This window comes from Candoia aspera, chromosome 15 (genome assembly GCF_035149785.1).
Source record: "Candoia aspera isolate rCanAsp1 chromosome 15, rCanAsp1.hap2, whole genome shotgun sequence".
NCBI lineage: Eukaryota > Metazoa > Chordata > Lepidosauria > Squamata > Boidae > Candoia > Candoia aspera.
Genome location: NC_086167.1, coordinates 15,567,924 through 15,589,226, shown reverse-complemented (window position 1 = coordinate 15,589,226; position 21,303 = coordinate 15,567,924). Strand labels below are relative to the sequence as shown.

Sequence of the window (21,303 nt, the reverse complement as noted above, 5' to 3'; positions counted from 1 at the left end):
GAGAAGACGGTACCTTCCACACGTAAAAAAAAACCTGATGCAACATAAATGCAGCCTTCATCAAACTGGTATTCGCTCGTTATGTTGGACTTTCACTCCCATTTTTCCAAACTTTGATGGTTGAGGGATGACGGGAGTTATAGTTCAACTAGACATTTGAGGACTATGGAAAAAAACAGATAAATTCAGGGAAATCAAAAAGAAGACTGCAAACAAGACTGCAGGCTGTAGAAATTCAAGAGACAAATGTTTTCTTCATTAACAATTTTTTATCCTATGCAAAGAAAATCCATTTTGTACTCTGTGTGTGTGTGTGTGTGTATAAAAATAGATATACAAATCTAAGTATATGAATGAAGATGATGTAAAAAGACGGTTCCTCATGCTGCCACGCATTTCCATCTCAGCTTCTATACTGGTGACAATTTCTTTTTATCTCTGCTGCTATCTAATCTTTCTGCGACTGAACTCCTGGATTTTTCCTTCTCCTTCTCCTGATTCTCTAAGATCATGGCACGCAGGTTTTTGTGGTCTAGTGGACCTTCCACTGTTGGGAAAGGAATGAGAAGTTCAAATAAAAAACAGGCATTTTTTCTTTCTTTTTAAAATGACAACTTCGGTGAACCACCGCATTTACACAGCATGCACATAGGACCTATTTATTTCTCAGCATGAATCAGGTATAGAATCAGCAGTTACTGATCAGCAAACCCTCCCCACCCTTAGGCTCTTTTATTGATTAACTCGGTTTTTCTGATTTTTCTTGAAATGTCTTTTGGAAAACTCAAGGGAACCAAGAGAAAGTTTAGGGGGGAGCCCACTAGGACATTGGTCACACAGAGAGCGTAAGGGAATTCTCTCTGCTCTTATAAAAACTTCCAACCCTTGTTCTTGCTGGCCCCAGATCGCCTTTTGCCATTATCCTTGGTTTTTGCATTGCCATCTACCCTTCTTGCAACTACTTACAAGGCTCTAACATGTCTGCAAAGGGATCCACGCTGAGAGTGGGGGGGGATATTTTAACGGTGTCCATTTTCCTTAGGAGAGCAGTCCCACCCAAAAAGGGATTCAGCATAGGGACAGAGTCCAGCTCCCCTTCAACTTCCCTGTAGCGCAAGAAGGATTCAATCAGCAAAAGGTCGTTGCTCTTCTTTTCTAAAATGCCTGCAGAAAGAAGCAAGAACACATTTGGGGTGAGTGGGGGTGCTCTATGACTCCTACATTGTGCCAAGAAGCTGGCAGACAAGGAGGACTTAATGGCACTGATTTGGGGGGCCTGGTTGTTTGTGCCCCTGGGTTTTTTCCTAGATCATGTTTTCCCAATAAACTCCTTTTGATACCCAGAGATTTGACTTCATTGGATTAGAAAGGGAATTTCTCATTAAAATTTTCTCTATATGCAAGACTACTGACTATATAAGCTACCCACTGTGCTTTCAGGAAGTTCACAAACTTGTGTTAAATATGGCCCTGCTGATTCAAAGCATCCTTCCACTCCATTATTCCTAGAGCTGGGCTGATGAGAAAAGTCCTGGGTGGAAGGACTAAGAGCTCCCCCGGTGGACAAACGAGGGAATGTCAGAAGGCTTCACCTGACCAGAGACAGCCTCTTATCGAAGGTCGCTGTTATTAGTAGTACGTTTGTATTATTTCCTCTCCTGGCTTGTAACACCAACCCACACAGAGCCTCAGGGCTCTCTAGGAAAAACACCGGTGGTCATCTTAGCTTGGTGCGTGATCATTTCACTCACTGAAATACTGCATCACATTCTGATCCGTGATCTCCCCAGTCTCTCCCAGATGCTCTCTAATCTTGGTAGCATTGCAGCCTATCTGCTTGAACAGGAAATCCACTGCTGATTTCAGGTGGTCCAAGATTTTGCTGCTCTCCTTCAGCTTGTAAGCATACTGATTGGCCTCTTCAGTGGTCTTCTGCAGCGTCTCCTGTTGGCAGAAAAAGAGGCTCACGGGCTAGAGAGGCTGTGAAGGCAAAAGTATTACAAAGCCCTCCAAGACGGCTCCCAACGGATTCTCACCCTGGAGAGTCTTTCATAAATAAGGGACAGATGACAGAGACTTTCAAGGTCAAGAAAAGAGCAGCCACAAGTCCATTAACTTAAAAAGACCCAAGATTTGACACATTTAGGACGGGTTTCCGGTATACTGCTGTATATGAACTTGTGATATATGGCTCCCTAATTCTCAGTGCTAAAATGTTTCTAGTAGTTGTTTGAGAAAGCGGGGCTGAAAATTTTATAGCCGTGCCTAGTACGACCCTTGATTCTACTGACACAGTGGCCCAAACAAGTCAGCCATCACAGATTTTAGGAGTAAATTCTTGTCTTAGGAACACAAATGCATCTTTAATTCTGGCCCAGACTATCAGTTTATCTAGCCCAGGTTTGTCTGCATTGATGCCTTCTTTCCCTCCTTTCCCTTTGTTTAAACTCGAAGATATGGTCGTTTGAAGCTGGGAACTTCCACATGCACAATTTGTGCACTCTACTTCAAACTCTATGATGCAGCCAAAAAAAAAACCAGAATAAGGAATCCGTTCTCCAGATCATCCTGCACACCGTCTTGAGCCAGGTTCCCCCCAAGGAACTGCTCTCCTTTGTAACTGGGCAGTCACATTCCCTACATAACAATCAAAGAAATGCAAGAAGAATTGCCCTCTTATGGCTCTCTACCCTTTAGGAAGTGAATGAAGTCTAGAAAAGATCATGGGTCCAGTAAAAGACCTCCTTTGTTAATCTCCAGGCCTACTGGATCACACCTTTTCAGAGGTCCAAGACCATTCAACTCTAGCCTGATCTACCTACCAACCTAAGCCATCCCCAGCAGTCTGCCAGGCCTGATGAGCACACACGTGGGTCCAGTCAGACTCTAAGTAACACTGCCATGCGCTCTCTCTCTCTCTCTCTCTCTCTCTCTCTCATTCTCTCACACGCACACGCTCACGCACACACCCTAGCTTCACTACATACCTCCATTTCCTTCAGATTGCCATGAATTATATCTTCGGCTGCCTTCTGCTGGGATTTCAGCTGGCTGATTTCATTCTGCAAAGTTCAGAAATGCAGGGGATCAGGACTTTAGTTAACCACGACACATCATTTTGGCCTTCAGACCACTTATGACTTTGCTAGGTGCATTTACAAAGAGCACCAGGCTCCGAGAATGCCAAAATGCATTTATTTATTTAACTTGGAAGGCTGCCTGACTCCCAAATGATTCTGGGCAGTTTACATAATTAGAAAGGGGGAAAAAACAACAGTGAAAGGAGAAAAGGGCATGTATGCTTGGATAAAATCATCCCCAAATTGCAAAAAATAAAAATAGAAAACCCAGAGGCTCAACAAACTACTTAACCTCAAGTACTTTAAGTCAGAGAGCGGAATTACTCTTGGTAGAAAAGTGTTCCAAGGCTAGAACAATGATTTCCTGATTGTGTTGAATGCAGATTCTAAACTAGAAGTTTCCTGGCTAAGTTGTCTTTGCTGGATACGCACAAGAATGTCTCTGCACACAGAAAATACCATGCGTGAATGGAAAAGCCCAGCCTTGCCCCAGAGGATTCTGGACCACAGTTCAGAACCCATGGGAAGCCTTTGTGGAGAATAAAGGGATAGCTCCCAAGCTATTTTCAGGGTATAAACCAAGATTAATTTTGCTGCAGTCTCTCCACAAGCTGCATGGTGGCAGTAGTAACTCAGTTGCCTATAAAAATGTGTTTGCTTTTTTTCTTTTAAGTCACCATTAGCATTTATTCACAGTGCAGCTGACTTGTAGAAGGATTTGAAGTCAGAAGCTCAGTGTAATGATGACAGCTCAAAAACATGAGTAAAAATGAAACTGCACGGAGGCACTTATTAAAAACAGAGCTGGGAGGGAGAAGGACCCCACCTGGACGACTTCAATCCTCTTCTGTAGCCTTTCCATGTCATCATTCAGTTCGGTGACATAGCTGAAGTAAGCGAAGTTCTTCTCCTCCTTCTCAATGAAGTCCTCCACCAGCTGGTCAATGTCACCATTTTCCGTCAGTTTCAGCAGCCGCGTGTAGGCCGCCTCATAGCTCTCAAAGCTCTCCCCTTTGGACTTAGCCCGCTTCTTTGCCTTGTGCGCTGAGAGAAATTGGGGTGGGGTGGAACAATGCTTGTTGTGCACATAGGATACGGGCCTAGTCAGATTTTTTTTTTCAACAAAAAACTGACAATCCAGAACTGTTGCCTATTAGACCCACATTCAATTAAATAATAAAGTTGTATATATGTACTTTATACATAATAGGTTTTGCATCCATATTTTTACAGAACTCTTGGCACACATGTGAACATCACTTAGTGCATCATAACATGACTACTCAAATGCTCATCCCTTGCAACACCAAGCAGTACATTTTAACCTTTGTGTGTGTGTGTGTGCTTTTGAGTTAGCGTTGACTCCTGGCACCTGCCTGACTAGTCCCTGCAGTTTTCTTGGCAAGATTTTCAGAAGTGGTTTGCCCTGGCCTCCTTCTTCCTAGGGCTGAGAAAGAGGGACTGGCCCAAGGTCACCCAGCCGGCTTTGGGCCTAAGGTGGGAGCAGAACTCACCGTCTCCCGGTTTCTAGCCCGGTGCCTTAACCATGACATCAGACAGGCTCTCAGGAATGGAGAATATTACATTGCTGAGTTTTTCAGTGGCAACCCTGGTTTGGGAAGATGCAAATTGTGATCCAACATATCTGGGGGACTTCAGATATGGGACATTTTCTTCTTGGCTCAGATAGCATTTCCCCCTTACTTTGGCATGAATTGAGTCCCAACATGGTACCTTCTTCCTTTTTGGCCTGCTCCTCAAATTCCGAGCGGTCCACCAGTTTGATGAACATAAATGCCTTCAGCTTGGTCTCATGGTTATAGACTCGCTCCAGCTCCCGGAACTCAATATTGAACTGGGCAATATCCTTGAACCGCCGTTCCTTCATGGCAGAGATTCTTGCCAAGGCTTCAACCCTAAGAAGACACAGAAAAACACATATGCAAGAAGGAGAGTCTAAAAATAGGACAGGGTGAAGCAGTCCAGGCCAAAGTTTTACCACCTCATTTTGAACCAGCTGAGCAGCTTATCTCTGAGATATTCTGCTCCTAGTCCTGGGACTTATTCATCTAAAACAGCTTGTGTTGGATACCTTTCTTCTGAATGATGCTCTTTGTCAAACCATTAAGGAACCAACGTAGTCCATAGGAAGTTGTGGTCCTGAAAGCGCGCAGAGGATTACACACTTAGGACTCCTCCTCACCTTTGTTCATAGGCTTGTGTTGACTGCTCAATGGATCTGTCCATGGTCCTTTTTTGCTGCTCAAGCTTCTTGTGGAGCCGTGAGTAGATGCCCTCGAAGATCGACTTCTGACACTGCAGGTTCTCTATTTCTTCACGGAGCTTGGCATTTGTGGTCAAGATGATGTCAAAATGTACCGTGGCCTGGAGGTCAGAAGCAAAATCAGGAGAGGGTCCCTGCATTCTAAGGCAAGAGGTAAAGTCATGGAGAGGAAGAACAGCTAATGATGGGGAAAGCCGGGTCCAGAGAGGGTGGGGTTTGCAGAATGTGCAATTCTTTTTCTCCTTCTGCAACCCTTCATTTCTCTACTTCTTGCAGAGACACTCAAACTCATGCAGTAGAAGTGATTTACAGTTTGGAGAGCAAGAACAGGTCTCAGCAGCTGGAGGACAAAGTGACGCTGAGGGTTACACAAAATTAGGCTGGAGACGCCTGTGGCTAATAGATTCCAGATTCCAGTTCTAACTGTATTTTCTGGATCCAAAAAGGAAAGTGCAAAAGAAGCCATATTAGTTTATATTTCCCATCATCAGTTATACCTGATGGTTCTAAATTTGGAGACGCAGATCTTCTACTACACCCTCAAGTTTATTTTTAAGGGCTCTCATTACTGTTCTTATTTCAATTGTTCTCCTCAAGGTGGAGACAAATCCTAATTTCTTAACTACCAGGGAAGGTGCAAGTCTGCAAAAGTGCTGCTTACATGATTGAGCCGGTTATCCAGCAGCTGGATTTGCTTCTGGAGCCACTTCCCATCGTGCTCCTGCCTCAGCTTGATTATAAGGATTTTCTGTGTTTTAATCTTTTTTTCCAAGTCCTCTATCTAAAAGTAGAGGGAGAAATATCTCAAAACTCTTACATTCATTAAAAGAGGATAGTTTGAGGGAAACCATGAATAACTACAGTGCATCTGCTAATATAACCTCTAAATATTTCATGTTTAATTGTGTACAAAAAGAAGCTCCTGCCCCAAACAACAATACAGAGCAGAGGAAATTGAGATGAGAGAGCACAAAGAGAGGAAGAATATTCCCTAAGCAATAGAATCCCCAAAGATGTTTTATTTTTCCTAAGAATCTACAGCTGGCAGTCCTTGGGTTTTTGAACTGAATTAGGGCATGCTGAATTAGTTTTGATTCACAGGAAAAGTGTACTCAGGAGTCAAAATCAGAAGCCACACATTCTGGGAGAGAGGAGAGCTGTGAATCTCATGCTTGCAGCCTGTCTATCGTGCTTCACAATCCCCACTTTCTAAGTCGCACATTCTACCAAGCACCTTGTCATCAAGTTCTGCAATCAAACCCTTGGTGGCTCTGATGAGAGCATCGTACTCGTCTTTGGTCTGCAAAAGGAATCTGAGCTCCATGCAGTTCCGGTCATCCATGAAAATGTTCCGGGGTGTTTTGGTGAGACTGAGGAGTAAATTAATCTCGTTGTGTTCCTGTTTCAAAGCATGGATGTTTTTGCTGTAAAGGAAGAAGAAGGTGTGTATCAAAATGTACTAAAGCATCCCAAACAGCCCTGGCAAACTGATCTGCCATAAAATGTGAAGCCCTAAACCGTAGGTTACGAACTAGCTTACACACTGCAATACAGGTCGTGGTTAACACAATGAGTGAATTGACCAACATGAAAAGGTGACTCCACTAGCTTAGATAGATTTAAACAGGAGGCAGGTATGTTGGCACTCAGATGCTTTCTCAGCTAGCAGAACATATATCAGCTAGCATATATCAGTGTGGTCCTGTGCACACGCACACATGCACACACACAATGTGGCAGCTGCTCTTCAATCTCTGGCACACTTACTCCTGATGGAACAATTGTTGCTGTGTTTTGAGAGCAAGAGTCTTGCGTTTTTCCACCATGATCCGAAACTGTTGCTGCAGTTTCCTTAACTCGACTTCTGCCATCATCTCCTTTTCCTTCTCGGTATAGTCAGAATTTTCACTCCTGGCATGAGATCCCCTCCGGCGCTGCAGGTCAGATTTGTAGGGAGATGTTTTTAAAAGTAAAGGGTGTTTGTGTTTTAACTAGGCTTAAATTTCCTTCAGGATTACAATTTCCCTTTTACCAAGGAAACGCATTTGGCCAGAGTGAAATAAAGCAAAGTTATTCCGTAAGAACCAACTATCAATCTTCCAAAAACCTACACAAAGGAGGGTCATATTGTACAACCAACCCTTACTGAAGGCCTGCTCAGTCTGCCTGGTGTTGGCAAAGACGTGTTTGATGGTAGAACCTTTTTTAAAATTTTTTAATCACACTTAATTAATTCAGGATGTCAGATTGTACATCTGCAACACTATTATCATACACACAGATATAAGAAACCTCTGGTGTGTGTGCTTTTTAAAATTATTTAAACATTCTGATATATTTGCTTTTAGGATGTTTTTTGCTTCTTTCTCACTTTCTCCTCCTCCTTTACTTTTTTGGGGGGCTAATTTATATAGCAGTGTCCAAATGTTGTTCCCACACAAGGGAAAAAAATTAAATTGTGTGTGTGTGTGTGTGTATTGTGGGGAAAATAGGATGAGGAAGGGGCGTTAGGTATGTTTGCCACCTTGAGTTATTTATAAAAATAATAAAGGCAGGGTAGCAAATAAATAAAATAAAATAAAATAAAAATATAGACATATACATCTACAGACAGACAGACAGACAGTACATACTGTATAGATATGAAGCTGGTCCCTAAGCTAAACGAAATCAGGTCTAACTTTCATGGATGAAAAGCAAAAGTGCACCCTAAAATGAAACGAGAAGCCAACAGCATTTCAGCACTGTGCAGTCAGGCAGTCTTCTCCCACGTTGTGCCCTTCAGATGCATAGGATGACAGACTCATCAGGCCTTTTCCTGTGCTGCCTGGGAATGGTGGGAGTCGATCAACACATTTCAAAGGCAGCAGGAACAAGACGGGCAAATCCAAAATCCAAACCAGGGAGTGGATGGCAGCACTCAGGCTGCTGTGCCGCAGCTAAGCGATTGCCAAGATCAGCAGGGGAGCAGACTCTACAGTTACCACGGCGTGAATGACAGCAGCTGTGTTTACCAGAGTCTTCATGTTTCCCTGCTTAATGGTGGACGCTTCTGTTAAGGAAACCAGGCTCCTCCTGCCCAGACCGAAACCTGAAAAAAGTTAACAAAAAAGTTTATACAAGGAAACCATCCATTGGCAAGTAAGACCTCTCTTCCTGATCAACCAATTTTCTCCCCAGCCTCACCTTTATTCTTGTTTGGTATGGGACAAAATTGCCCAGATGGTTTTCCCAGCATATTAGAAGAACATGGGCATGACGTCACACGAGCCATGCTAATTTAAAATTAGGGGGTGGGACAGATGGTTAAGCTCTGTCCAACCCATCCAGGACTTGGGTTTCCATAGAAATAAAGAGAGAGTACACTGTAGCACTGTGCACCCTCTGCTATCTTTTCTATGGAAACCCACACACCAAATGGATCGGATGGAACATTCTGAGAGGTCTGGGAATGATGAAGTGCAATGAGGATGACAGGATGGCAAAGGAAGAACCAGTACCATCCCCTCCCCGAATTTGGTAGATTGTTTTAGTCTCTCTCTTTCAATCTGACCTGGTACTGTTTCCACACTTCCATTCAGGCTTGGCTTAAATTTAGAAGGCCCCAGAAACTTCAATTTTTTATTTAAAAATCAAATTCTATTTTCAGAAAAGTGACTTTAAAAAATAAGTTGATTAAAACAGATGGGACAAATTTGTGCACCAGAAAAAGATGGCAGACTTTAGAAATTCTTTGTGGGAAGAACCACAGCTGAACGGCAGAGTACTCAGCCTAGACCCAGATTCAGCCCCCGTCACTTCTTGTTAGTGCTGAATCAGACTGAAACAGATGATTCAAGAGATCCAAAGCCTTTTCATTATCTCCAGTTTCCCTCTAAGACATAATGAATTGGCATTGCAAGTGCACATCTCCCTGGCCTGGTTACCTTTCTTTTCTCCTCCATCTTTCAGAGCTGAATGCAAACTGCTTGGGGCAGAGAACCTTTGTTAGCCACTTTGGAAATAACTGGTATACTAAAGTATATTAAAGGCCATCAAAGCAGACAGGAAAGAGATCGGGATGAGAAATAAGAGGGACGCTAGACAGAAATCGTGTGACTAAACCGGAGCGAGGAGGAGCTAATGATAACGATTGGGATAACGATTGGGCCAACTAGCCATCCTCTGGGACCAACCACAGTATTTTTCTGCTCTCTTCTTCCCGGGGAGTATCCCGGCCTCTTCCGGCCAGCGTGCAGCTTTGCGGCCCCAGGCGTCTCCCCTTCCTTCAGGGAGTCGGATCCAGCAAGGGGAACCGCAGCTAACCTGCAAATTCTCCTTCCTGGCCGCCGCCGCCCCTGCCTCCCGCTGCGCCTCCGCCGGGCTGAGTAGAACGCGCGGGCCACGGCCAATTCCGCGCACAATGCAGACCCTCTTTATGAGCCGGCCGCGTCCGATTGGTTGCGCCCGGGGCGTTCCGCGGCGCCCCCGCCCAGCCACCCACCCGCGCGCTTTCCTGCGCAGGGGCTTACTCCGGGCTTGACCGATCTACCCCTCTCTCCTCCCCGCAACAGCTGTCCTCTTCCCCTGGGAGGGATGGCTTCCCGAACAAGGGAAAAATCCAGATCGGATTTTGGAAATTAAGGATTTAGAGAAAGCCGTGTATAAAAATAAAGCTAATGGGATATCCTAGAGGCAACATTGATAAATAAGACCCACCAGGCCTTTGGTGGAGATCTTGGGTTAAAGTAATACCCAGGCAACACATTTGTTGTTTTCTGTAGTCATATTTGGTACTTCACCACTGGCCTGGGGGCACCCAGTGCATTGGCATGGCTGGGCCCTCCGTGTGTCAGTCCAAAATCTTCACCGCTACATGCTGTCCTCCTATGAAACGCTGGGGTGGTGGGAATGTGTGATGAATGCTAGAAATGATAAGAAAAAATCCAGGAATAGGCTGCACAATCAGCACAGACAGCGAATTAAGGCATTTTAGAGAATCAGTTTTGCGTAAAAGATGTTCTCCCAATACTTAAATATAGTTTCTGAGAAAGACCTTTATTTCTTGGTTGGGCCATTCTGAATATATTTTGCATGTGTTTGTGTGTGTGTCCCCCCCCCCCCCGTTACTTTGCTTCTCTTTTGGTAAAAAGCTGTGGTATTCTTCATTGTGTTCAGATTCTATGGGCCCTATTCTCCATTGTTTATTAGCTGTGAACAAGCAGTCAATGAAACTGCTGGGAAAGAAATTAATGTAGTCAAGCCTCTTTGTTTATGCCACAGCACCACAGAAATATTTTCTCTGACCAACAGCGCTTCTCTTTTTCCACCTTAAGTCCTGCAGGACTGTTAGATGTTGTTGGGAAATGAGTGAGACTCTCATTTCAGTGGGTTTTGGGTTGCTACTCAACAAAATAAGGAATTTGCTGGGGACAATTTTAAATGGAGTAGACTGGGACTTGCTTGGCCTTTTTGTGAGTACATATGGAACTGTCAAAAGGACTTCTTTGTATTTGTTTAAGGTTCCTTAACTTTTCTGTAAATTCTTTCAAATTGTCAATTATTGTTATTATTCTAAAAAAGTCTTCTCATTCTCCTATGCTTTTGAGCTCAGCTTCTGCTCTCCTTGAGGCCAAGGATTTTGAATGCCTGGCAGTGAGCCTGATATTCTCAGAATGTCTTGCAGGAAGGGGAGAAACATAGTATTAAGTTCTAAATCAGTGATGTCTAGATCTCACAAAGTCTCTACGACTTGAGTTGAAATAAATCTTAGTCCTAAATACATGCATCCGTACTACAATTGCTCAGTGCTGAAAGAGGCAACCTATACATGTTCAGGTGTAGCTTTTGTGCTCTGAAGAGATCTGGCTCACCAGAAGGGGATGTAGTCACAACACACAGCAATTGCATTCACATGTCATGTGTCCTAACAGCCAGGAAACACGCTGAGACAAGGAACTGGTCTCTAATATTTATTGCTAGTACTTAACAGGAATCCTAACAAACTGAAGAAGCGTGGGAAAACCCAGACATATAACCCCCAAGGGTTAAGGCGGTCCCGATCTGTGTCTCTTGGAATGGCTGACCAATTCCTCAGTGCTACGCATGCGCTTGACAGTCTGGATGGGAGCCCCCTGCTCGCCATCCTTACTCACGACATCATGTTCACTGATTCAGTGTAGTTTATACATCGTAACGTTTCCCATGACATGGCGCTGACGCGCGTTTCTGTTTGGGAGGGAGCTGCTGTGAGACCTTGTACCAAGCTCTGTATCTGAAATCAGTACAATGGAATGTGTTTGGGTTATGTGCTCTGTTCAAGGCCTTTTCCTGCAGACCATCAGAAGCCGTTAGGAGTACCTGGGATTGTGAACGTGGGAAGATTCTACGGGGGGAGGGATTCTGTTTGCACCGAGGGTTTTTAGTTTGAATTTGGTGCGCTTTCATCATTCTCAGCTTTCTTTGTGATCCTGCATGCTGTTCTTTAATAAATCAGATATCTTTGAATTCCTACTTATGAGTCTGATGGTGTTTTAGAATAGGCAACCATTACATAAAGCTGAGAATGATGAAAGCGCGCCAAATTCAAACTAAAAACCCTCGGTGCAAACGAAATCCCTCCCCCCATAGAATCTTCCCAAGTTCACAATCCCAGGTGCTCCTAACGGTCTCTGATGGTCTGCGGGAAAAGGCCTTGAACAGAGCACATAACCCAAACACATTCCATTGTAATGAACATAGATACAGAGCTTGGTACAAGGTTTCACAGCAGCTCCCTCCCGAACAGCAATGCGTGTCAGCGCCATGGCATGTGAAACATTACGATGTATAAACTACACTGAAACAGTGAACATGACACACATGCTGTCTTATGCCATAGCTGGTTTATTCTGGGTGTCCTGAATAAATCATAGTGCCAGAGTTCATGTAATATACTACATCAAAATCAAACAGACCATATTGTGGCTTAGTACAACATGGGCAATCAAAGAGTTTCCTGTGTAGATCAAGGCAGGTCTTTCTGAGCAAGAATCAGCACTCTGGGCAGCTCCCACTGAACTCTGCTGGATGAGCTCTACAGAAATGTTCTGGGTTCACATAGTAAACTATGGTTTACAACCACGATGGTTGTCTGTACATGCACATGCAGGCTGGGTTGGATTCATACACTGCATCAACCCAAATTCAGACAAACCACTTTATAGTTTTATGCGATATGTGAATCCAGCCATTGCAGCTCACAATTTACGACTTAATGTAATGTGAACCCAGCGTACTATAGTTTTTCAATAAACCACAAGTAAGAAAGCCATGGGGTTTGCATAATGTATTAAGCTAGCATCTAGGCATTTCTTAAGATCAGGTATTATTGGGAAGCCTTTGGATTTTTCATTTTGGTAAGCAATCTTACTTCCCTGGCCGTTAAGCTCAGCAAGCTTCTTCTGGATAAACACGTTTAGGATTGGACTATTAAAAGCTCCATACTACCCCTTAAATTATAGCCTGCCACCACACCACAGATTGTGGAATCCTGCCAGGAAAATCAGGTTAAGGCAGGGAGTTCTCACCCTGCTCAATTCAGGAGGCTGCAGTACCACAACCAGTTGCCTAGCAACCTGGATGCAAATTCCCATCCCGTCAGAAAGCATTTGTCTTTCCAGCAACTACTTGGACAAGGAATCTCAAAGGGGAGGATTGGGGGGGAGCTAATGAGGTTGTTTTAAAAAGGCAGCTTCTACGCAATCTTTGGGTAGTCTCTTTGATGCAGGGAATTCATAGCATAAAAAAGAAATGCTTTGTTTAAAAAGGTGACTGAACTAAAAATGGCATGTCACAAATATGTTCTATTACAACCATTGCAGGATAGCAGTTTATGGGATAGCTGACTGAAGAATCCTCAGAAATAAGGATTCAGTACTGTAGTGCTAACTCCCTTGAAGTGAATTTTAAACGCTATTCTTAATAGTGAGGATGAATAGGACTTTCTTGAAAAAATGGTGATATCTTGTTAGGCTGCCGCTCCATACAGTAGTAGAATGTCTGCCTTCTAATGTAATAGGTTCTCCATTCAATGCCCTACCTCCCTAGGTACGTTGAGAAAGACTCCTGTCTGAAACCCTGAAGCCACAGCCAGTCGGTTGGACAACAGTGGCCCAGATGAATGCACAGTTATGTGGTACAAGTTCGCTGGCAATTGGTGTGTTGGGATGGTGGTCCACTCCCTGATAACTTGAAAAGGACAGGACACTGGGTCAGGGAGGAGGGTGGAACTAGCAAGGGTTGCCCATCGTGTCCAAAGAGCACGGGTCTGAGTGGCAAGTGCTGGGCCCAAGCAAGAGTGAGTCTGCTCTGTCCTGGGTTTCCTACACACTGCACAAATGTTTGCAAGATATGGTTAGCTATTAAACTTTAGCCTGTTACATAAATCCAACTATTCTGGTTTGTTAACCATAGGTTTTTCTTTTAGATTTTTTTATCCCACCTTTATTATTTTCATAAATAACTCAAGGTGGGGAACATACCTAACACTCCTTCCTCCTCCTGTTTTCCCCACAACAACCACCCTGTGAGGTGGGTTGGGCTGAGAGAGAGGGACTGGCCCAAGGTCACCCAGCCGGCTTTCATGCCTTAGGCAGGACTGGAACTTTCAGTCTCCTGGTTTCTAGCCTGGTGCCTTAACCGCTAGACCAAACTGGCTAGTTTGTTGCTGAACCCAAGGTATATACCTGGCCATTCTGACTAACTCAACAAATATGGATAAAATAACCACCTGGCTTGGCACAATGTGAATCTAGCAGTACATTGTGGGAAAAAATGTGCCTAGTCAGATGGCAGTGTAGTCTGATCCAATGGAGTGCTTTTGATGATTCTAAAGACTGAAACAAATTTTGGGAGGATGATATCACAGGGCTTAGAATCCCTCCTAGTTGTGGACTAAAAATGCAGTTCCCACAAGATTCCTCTGGGAAAAGCACTAAATGGTTGACAATGATTCACTCATTACCATCTAAAGAGACAGAAGCATCCTTGTGAGTGTGCTTCTGGGGCAGTTTCACATTTATGCTTGGCCTATTTCATTCTATTCAGTGTTTTAGAACAGATCATCTACTCAGATAATGCCTTCCTAGTCTTTGTGTTTCCAACCCCCTGACTGGTTCTTGCTGTTCCATTAATTGAGATTAATGTCTCAATCAGTTTCATAAAACTGTAAACGTTGCTGCGAGAGGAATCTAATGTCCATTGTGGCTCCAGATGTATTTATTTTGTCCTGAAATTAGCTGATTTGTCACAGCAGCTGCCAAAATGCAAGATCATCAAGAATTGTATTGCTATTGTCAAGACTTGTTTTTTTGGGGGGGGATGAATTTTTAAAAAAACGTTTCACGTTTTTGTTGAATAATTTAACTATTTCAGTCTGCCCAACTAAGATTGAATATTAATTTTTAAAACTACTTTTTGCTCTTTCTTTCCTGAGGAGTTTAGCTTGTTGATTGAGAGGTTAAGTATCTTTCCTCAATCTGGGACTTCCAGATGGATTTGAATTACATCTCCCATTGTTCCACCAGCATGCTATCCTGCATAGGAGAGCTGCGAGTTGCCACTTAACACATCTGGAGGAATAAAGTTAGAGCAAGCTGGCCTACATTCTTACTGGGCCTTTTGGGTACCTTCCACATCAGAAAGGTGTACTGGAAAAAAGAAAATGACTTCTTTCATTTAAGTCTCCCAGCAGTATTTTGACTATTTAAAATGTGGTTATGTCCCATCTTTCTTTCCTGTAAGTGGGCAGTGCTAGCAGCCCTGTGGGTCCTTGACAATGTGCCCTCATATTTCTGCCATGTTTTGCTCTTCAGTATGCAGCTCCCTTGCCATTCAGAACTAACATTACAGTTAGACAGAGTGAGGTTCCTTCCTCATGTCACAGATGCTGGAGAGCAAGAAGGAGGGAACTGAAATTGTGCAGCATCTTTCTACATAGTCCATTTCATGTGAGCCTATATTGTGAGGATGCAAACCTCTGAAAATGTAAAGATGATCAAGCAATAATGGCCATAGCTCAGTTTCAGCCAGCTTATTCAAACCACTTTTCTCGAGGTTCTCTGCACAGCATCTAACTCAGCTAGAATCTATAAACTGAAGCACTAAAACATTCTTCCTCAGCTTCAAAGGCAGCCTGTAGCATCCCACTAGAATTACATTAAGACTGGAGAGCAACACTCACTCAACAGGTTCCTGCTGAGAAAGACCTACATCTGTTTCCCTCACACTTCCTCTAGCAGATTTTGAACTCTACTTCCTATTGTTCCCCATTAACTGATATGGAAGACGTTGCACTCCACAACATAGGGGGCATCTGTCACAAAGTCAGTTTGATTCAATTCGTTTATCATTACAGAGCAATTTCAAATGTACTTACAAGGGCACCCTTCATATTTTAAAAGGGAAAAGTTCGGACTATTGCATGCCTTCTTCTACAGAAGGCCACACTGGGTGGAGAGGAAAGAAGTTGTCTAGCAGACTTGGGAATAGAACTAGCTCCTACTTTCTTGTTTTAGCAAGAAGCAAAGCAGCAACACCCCAAAAGTGTTATATTTAGCTTCCAAGGATTTATGTAACATCTCTGACACATGCTGTTTCAAAATGTACAAGCTGTACAAGCCATACTTTTTTTTACCAGGACTTCATCTCAAAATTTGATTTTATCAGTTTTACGGCTACAGAACCCTTTCACACTCAAGACTCTTCTGATAAGTGATCTTACTCCTCTGTCTGGATTTCCAAAGATCTTAAATACACAATTGAGCTTAATTTTTTTAAGCAAGTTACCTGAACAATTAACTAAGTGTCAGTGATATCATGGAATCTTGACAAATATGCTAATGGCTACAAGTAAGTTAGGGTTAGCGTTAGGCTACAGGTAAGTAGGGACAGTTGATGAACATGGAAAATTCAATAATTCTGAAGGATGTGAAACATCAGTTTAGCAGAAGGAAACCCTAAAAAGAAACTTGGCCTACAAAAAGAAGATTATTTGATTCTGGGAGGCCTCAGATAAAAAGCCAATGTGGCAAAAGGGCTTTAAAAAGGTGCAAGGAGGACACAAGTAAAGAATGTTTGCCACTGGATAATGGGAATACTGTGGGGTCCTTGGTGCTCTCTGAGCTTGGTGGTTTGTTTGCAGATGTTTCGTTGCCTGACTCGGCAACGTCTGCCAGCCACCCACCCAGCTCAGAGAGCACCAAGGACCCCACAGTTCAACCCTGAGCTACAGAGACTCTCTTCCAATGGAAATACTGTGTGGATACCAAGTTGGGAGAAAGTGCAATGTGCATGTACTCTGGTCTTTCTTATTCACTTATTTCTAGATATCAAAACTCCACTTTGGCTGTGACTTGAGATAATCAAACCCCATCCGGTCAGTAAGTTTTTCAAGAAACCTCTCAGAAAGATTTTGAGAGCTGTTTTGATTCAAGCAGTACTGATATCAAAATATTCACCAACCCCAATTACTCATCCCAACTCATTATGCTTGGCTGCACAGAGTTTAATCTTCATTAGCCGAATGGCTTCCCGAGGCTTGCAGTTGGCAGGAGATCCTGTGTTTTTTCCAATCAACAGGGTCACTAAATCATTAGCCACAAGAGGTACATCTCTTGAGCCACAAAGGGCCTTTTAGAGGTAGTTCTAAGTGCCAAATTCTTACCCCTCAAGATATGCTTAAATTGGAAGGGAGAGGCCAGGAAGGCATGCCCTGCTTCTATGAAAAGCAGCTACGAATTGTATCTTCCTCACCAATTCCAATAGTCTATTGTTGCATATGCAACAATGCCAGCTCCCTATCCAGGTGCTCTGAGTCCACATCCAGCTATCAACATCAGACAGAGGGAAAGACTGATCTTAGGTTTTCCAGTGAGTCATGGTTGACTGAGGACTTGAACCCTGTATCCCTTCTGTCACTGGGCAGCACAATCACTCTATCATACTAGATAAATTGCATATCAAAGTACAGTATCAGTGAGCAGACAAAGATAAGGAAAGCTGTTCAAAGGTATTAAATATTGGTTTGGAGGAAATCTCAGCTGTGGACAAAATTGTGTTGCTGTCTTTTTTAAAGAAAAGAGTTTCCTGAGAGTTTGTCTCATCTTCTCTGGATCTACCACCAAGGAAGGAGTTGATCTAGGAAGGGAAAAAGCTCCAACTAAATCCTCTTTTGTCAGATCAGGCATACCACCTCTACCCTCCTACAACTTACTCTCCCCTTGCAACCCCTCTACCAGAGGAACGAGAATGACAAATGCAGGCGCACCTGTTTAGATAAAAATGTCCTCCAAGAGCAATTGCATAAGGAACTGGGTGCTACCCATATATTTTTTGTATTCAGAATCAGTTGGGTGTTTCCAGTTTTTCAGTCTATTTCAACTGCAGTGAAAATTTATTTACAGATGTTTGAAATGGGATAGCCTTACTGAACTGGAGCTATCCCCAGTTCAGTAAGGCTGAAGCTAACTGAGCTATGTTCCTCAGCTAGGCTTAAGTTCTCATTACTCAGTCCCAAATTGTGGTGACTGATATTGCTGACAGAATCACGCACTCCATAAAGGGAAATAGGAAACTGTCACTTCCCTTGTTTTCCTTCTGATGGAACAGGAAAAGAAAGTGGCATAACCAAGACCATGTATTACTCTGGACAGACTCACGGGGTTGGGGGCGGGCAGAGAGAAGCTGGCCACTCCATCCCTTCCTGTTTCTTTTCTATACTCCAGTGTCACTAAGGGGGATACAAAGAGACAAATTCATGAGGGCTCTTTAGGACTTCACCTTATATGAAAAGCTCACAAATACTTGGTTGAAATGCTGGAACATAGCTGTCAAAAATCAGATAACTAATTGGTGAAAACAGCCCGAGGGAAGGGTTATGTGGGAGAAATGGTGAATTCAGCAAGCAACCTATACAGGTAGAACCATATGTTGCAAAACAAATAGGTTCACAAACCTGTATTTGCCTTGTTCTGCAAAGGCAGGTATGTGATTATTTTTCAGAGGAGGATTAATATGCAGGTAGAGAGTATTCGATCCTACCTTGATTTTCTCCCACAGTCATTCTTAGGGGCCATTTTAATCTGCTTACTTTTTTCATAACTGGGCTACAGAATTGGATATAAGGTTGGGGGGAAGAGAGGAGTGGACAAAGAAAGAGAGTTGGATGGGAGAATAAGAAGGCAGAGGAAGATTAAGAAGTAATGTTCTGGAGTAAATTCTGGAGGGAGGGGAAATGGTGCTGCACATTTGCAGAATGTCAAGGAAAAACAGAACATGCTGGTATATATCTGGCTGGCTGACATTCCATACTAGAACATTTTACTGCTGCTCCCTCTTGTTTGCGAACCAGAGAATTAGAAGCAAGCAGCTACTCAGCTTTGGCTGTTATGAGCAAGATGCATTTCTTAATACTATTTGTCACAATGAACTTTGCATAAAGAGGACAGGAGTGGGGAACTGATTTCCTGCCAAGGACTACATTCCTCTAGGAGTAATCTGTTGGAGTCTGCACATCAGAAGGAAAAAGATGGTTAGCTGTCCAGAGTCATGTATATGAGATGGGCAGCTAAATAAATAAATAAATAAGCAAGCAAGCAAGCAAGCAGCCGTGCCCAACCTGGGCAGAGCCATTACCTTTCTGTCATTCAATTTTCTTTCTTGCAGCCATCCCCTTTCCCCCTTTCCATTATTTCTCAGTCTGTTTAGGCTTCTTCTCATTCTCACTTTCCTTCTCTGTACTGTATGATATTAAACTGAACCACAGGTTACTCACCTCTAAACTGAAACAACAGGAAATTAATAGGAGCTGTTAGCCTTGCTGAAGTCAGCTAAACTGACAAGAATGTAGGTTGCGCTCTGTGTGTATGTGTGTGTATTCTTTTGTTTAATGCAACTGGCCTTGGCACTGTCTTGGAAAAGACATTTGAATTGCAGCTGCATAAAAAGCTTGAAATGATAATCCCTGATCTGAGTCAGCACAACATGTTAACAGATTTTTAAAAATCAGAGGAATCTCAGCCGGGCTGCCTAGTAATGTGTATGTGCTACTGAAGAAGGGACTGTGACGCAGCACTTCCTTAGAGCAAAAGTGGGGTGAGGTAGCAAAAATACACCGGGCCAGACTGCCATGTTGGCTGGAATGAACCGAGGGAAGGCAAATGGCTCCAGAGTGATGTGCTTGCATGTTTTGTTGAGTGGTTATGCAGCGGAAGGTGACTCCAGATCTTCCAGTGCAGCTATGAAGCAGACTTAGGATGAAAGAGCAAGGGCGGTGAATAGTATGGCAAAACCGGGTATCCCGGACTAGGGCTGAAGATGCCCACACTGGAAGTTTGTGTTCTCTAGCCAAAGGACACCAGGTGGAACAAAATTCTTGATCCTGATTGGAGAACAAAATCCAATGAGAGAAATGCGTTGCTTATTTGCTAGACAGGGACATGGACAGCGTGGCATTACTCTAGTTCAAGCGCGGGATTCACAAGCGTGCTGGAAAACCATGCCTTGGGTTTGAGCAGGGTCTTTTTCCCCACAGGAAATTATCTGGTGAGAAGGAGGAGCTTAGCTCTTTTATAAGAATAGACAGAAAAAGAGAACTTTGTCAGCATATCCTAGGCAAGCATTTGTCTCTTTATGCCTGCATGTGTGTGCGGGAGGGAGGGGGGAGAGAGAGAATGTATACATATATGTATATGAGCATATATGAATATTGATATATAGGTATACCTGTAAACATGAGTGTGTATGCATGTATTTGTCAGGAATACTTTGTTTCACCAGAATTCCTCTTTAAAAAATAAGGTATCAACTTTTTTTTTTCCTATTGGACAAAATACTTGTCGCTGGGGAAACTTGAGCATTCGTCTTTTATCTTCAGAGAAACTTGGCAGAAGAATCCCAAATTAAACCAATCAGTCAATGTCACTTAAGTGAGATCCTCTCTGAGAAAGAAAGACCAAAATCTACTTACCCAAAAACGTTTAGGAGAGCTGTCTTACATATGACACCATCTCACAATGTTTTCTCTATTCCTTATTGTAAATATAATTGCAATTCTGGAGACTACTTCAAATATTAGTGGGTATACTCAGTAGGACACTGGTCCAGCCAAGGGCTTCTTTACAACTGTGCCAATACAAACTGCATATTTGTAAACACAATTGTAACATCTTAGCTGTATTTTAAGAAACCACATTCTTAGCAGGCCCTGCACCATTGCTGCCTAAAACATGGAATGAGTTTACTGTGATCTAAATGTTAAGATTTACATGACCAAAGTAAAAAACAATTTGTTTGCTTAATAACTTACATTTCGTTTATCTTTTCAGTCTCCAGCATCTTCTAAACCAGGCTTCCAATCTGATGTTCCTCAGATGTGTTGGGACTGCAACTCCCAGAATTCCCATTCTGCATAAACAAAACCACAAGTAAATCATACACTGCTTGAAAATTCATCTTTGACATCTGCTTGGCTACATCTGAAAGGAGACAAATTGGGCTTAAATGGCCATTGTTCCCCTGTACTGTAGCTGTTTCTAGTTCCACATAAGCCTTAGCCAAAACCCACATGATCTGCTGGAGATCTATACTCATCCTTGACAAAAATTAAAAAGCGCATCAGTTAGAATGGTCAAAATCTGTTGGGAACTTGTCACTTTGAACAGCCTAGAATCTTAATGCAGCTCTGAATCAATTAACTAGATGCTGACTCCAACAGAAGAGGAACCTGAACGATCACTGATTTCCGCAGAGGAAGTTAATCCCGAGAAATGGACAAGGGCTGGCAGAAACTTAAGGGAAGTAACAGAACAGCCTTTCTCACACGTACTAGAGCAACTGTCGTAACTCCTACCCAGCAGCCACACAGAAAAAACCGTGTGGATGCTTTCTCATTTAATACTCTTCAAGTTATTGGGAACAAAA

The 21,303-nt window shown here is 43.0% G+C and overlaps 1 protein-coding gene across 1 annotated transcript; it reads right to left on the bottom strand.

Annotated features, from left to right (window-relative positions):
* Window positions 1–295: 295 nt before the first annotated feature.
* CCDC63 (coiled-coil domain containing 63) lies at window positions 296–8,390 on the bottom strand. Its single transcript, XM_063315846.1, has 11 exons — window positions 8,349–8,390; window positions 7,132–7,298; window positions 6,599–6,788; window positions 6,026–6,145; window positions 5,284–5,465; window positions 4,815–4,996; window positions 3,907–4,124; window positions 2,988–3,062; window positions 1,752–1,944; window positions 967–1,164; window positions 296–547 (listed from the first exon to the last, which is right to left on the bottom strand). Exons 1-11 carry the CDS (start codon window positions 8,388–8,390, stop codon window positions 411–413), a joined length of 1,704 nt encoding a protein of 567 aa, XP_063171916.1. The 3' UTR covers window positions 296–410.
* Window positions 8,391–21,303: the final 12,913 nt, after the last annotated feature.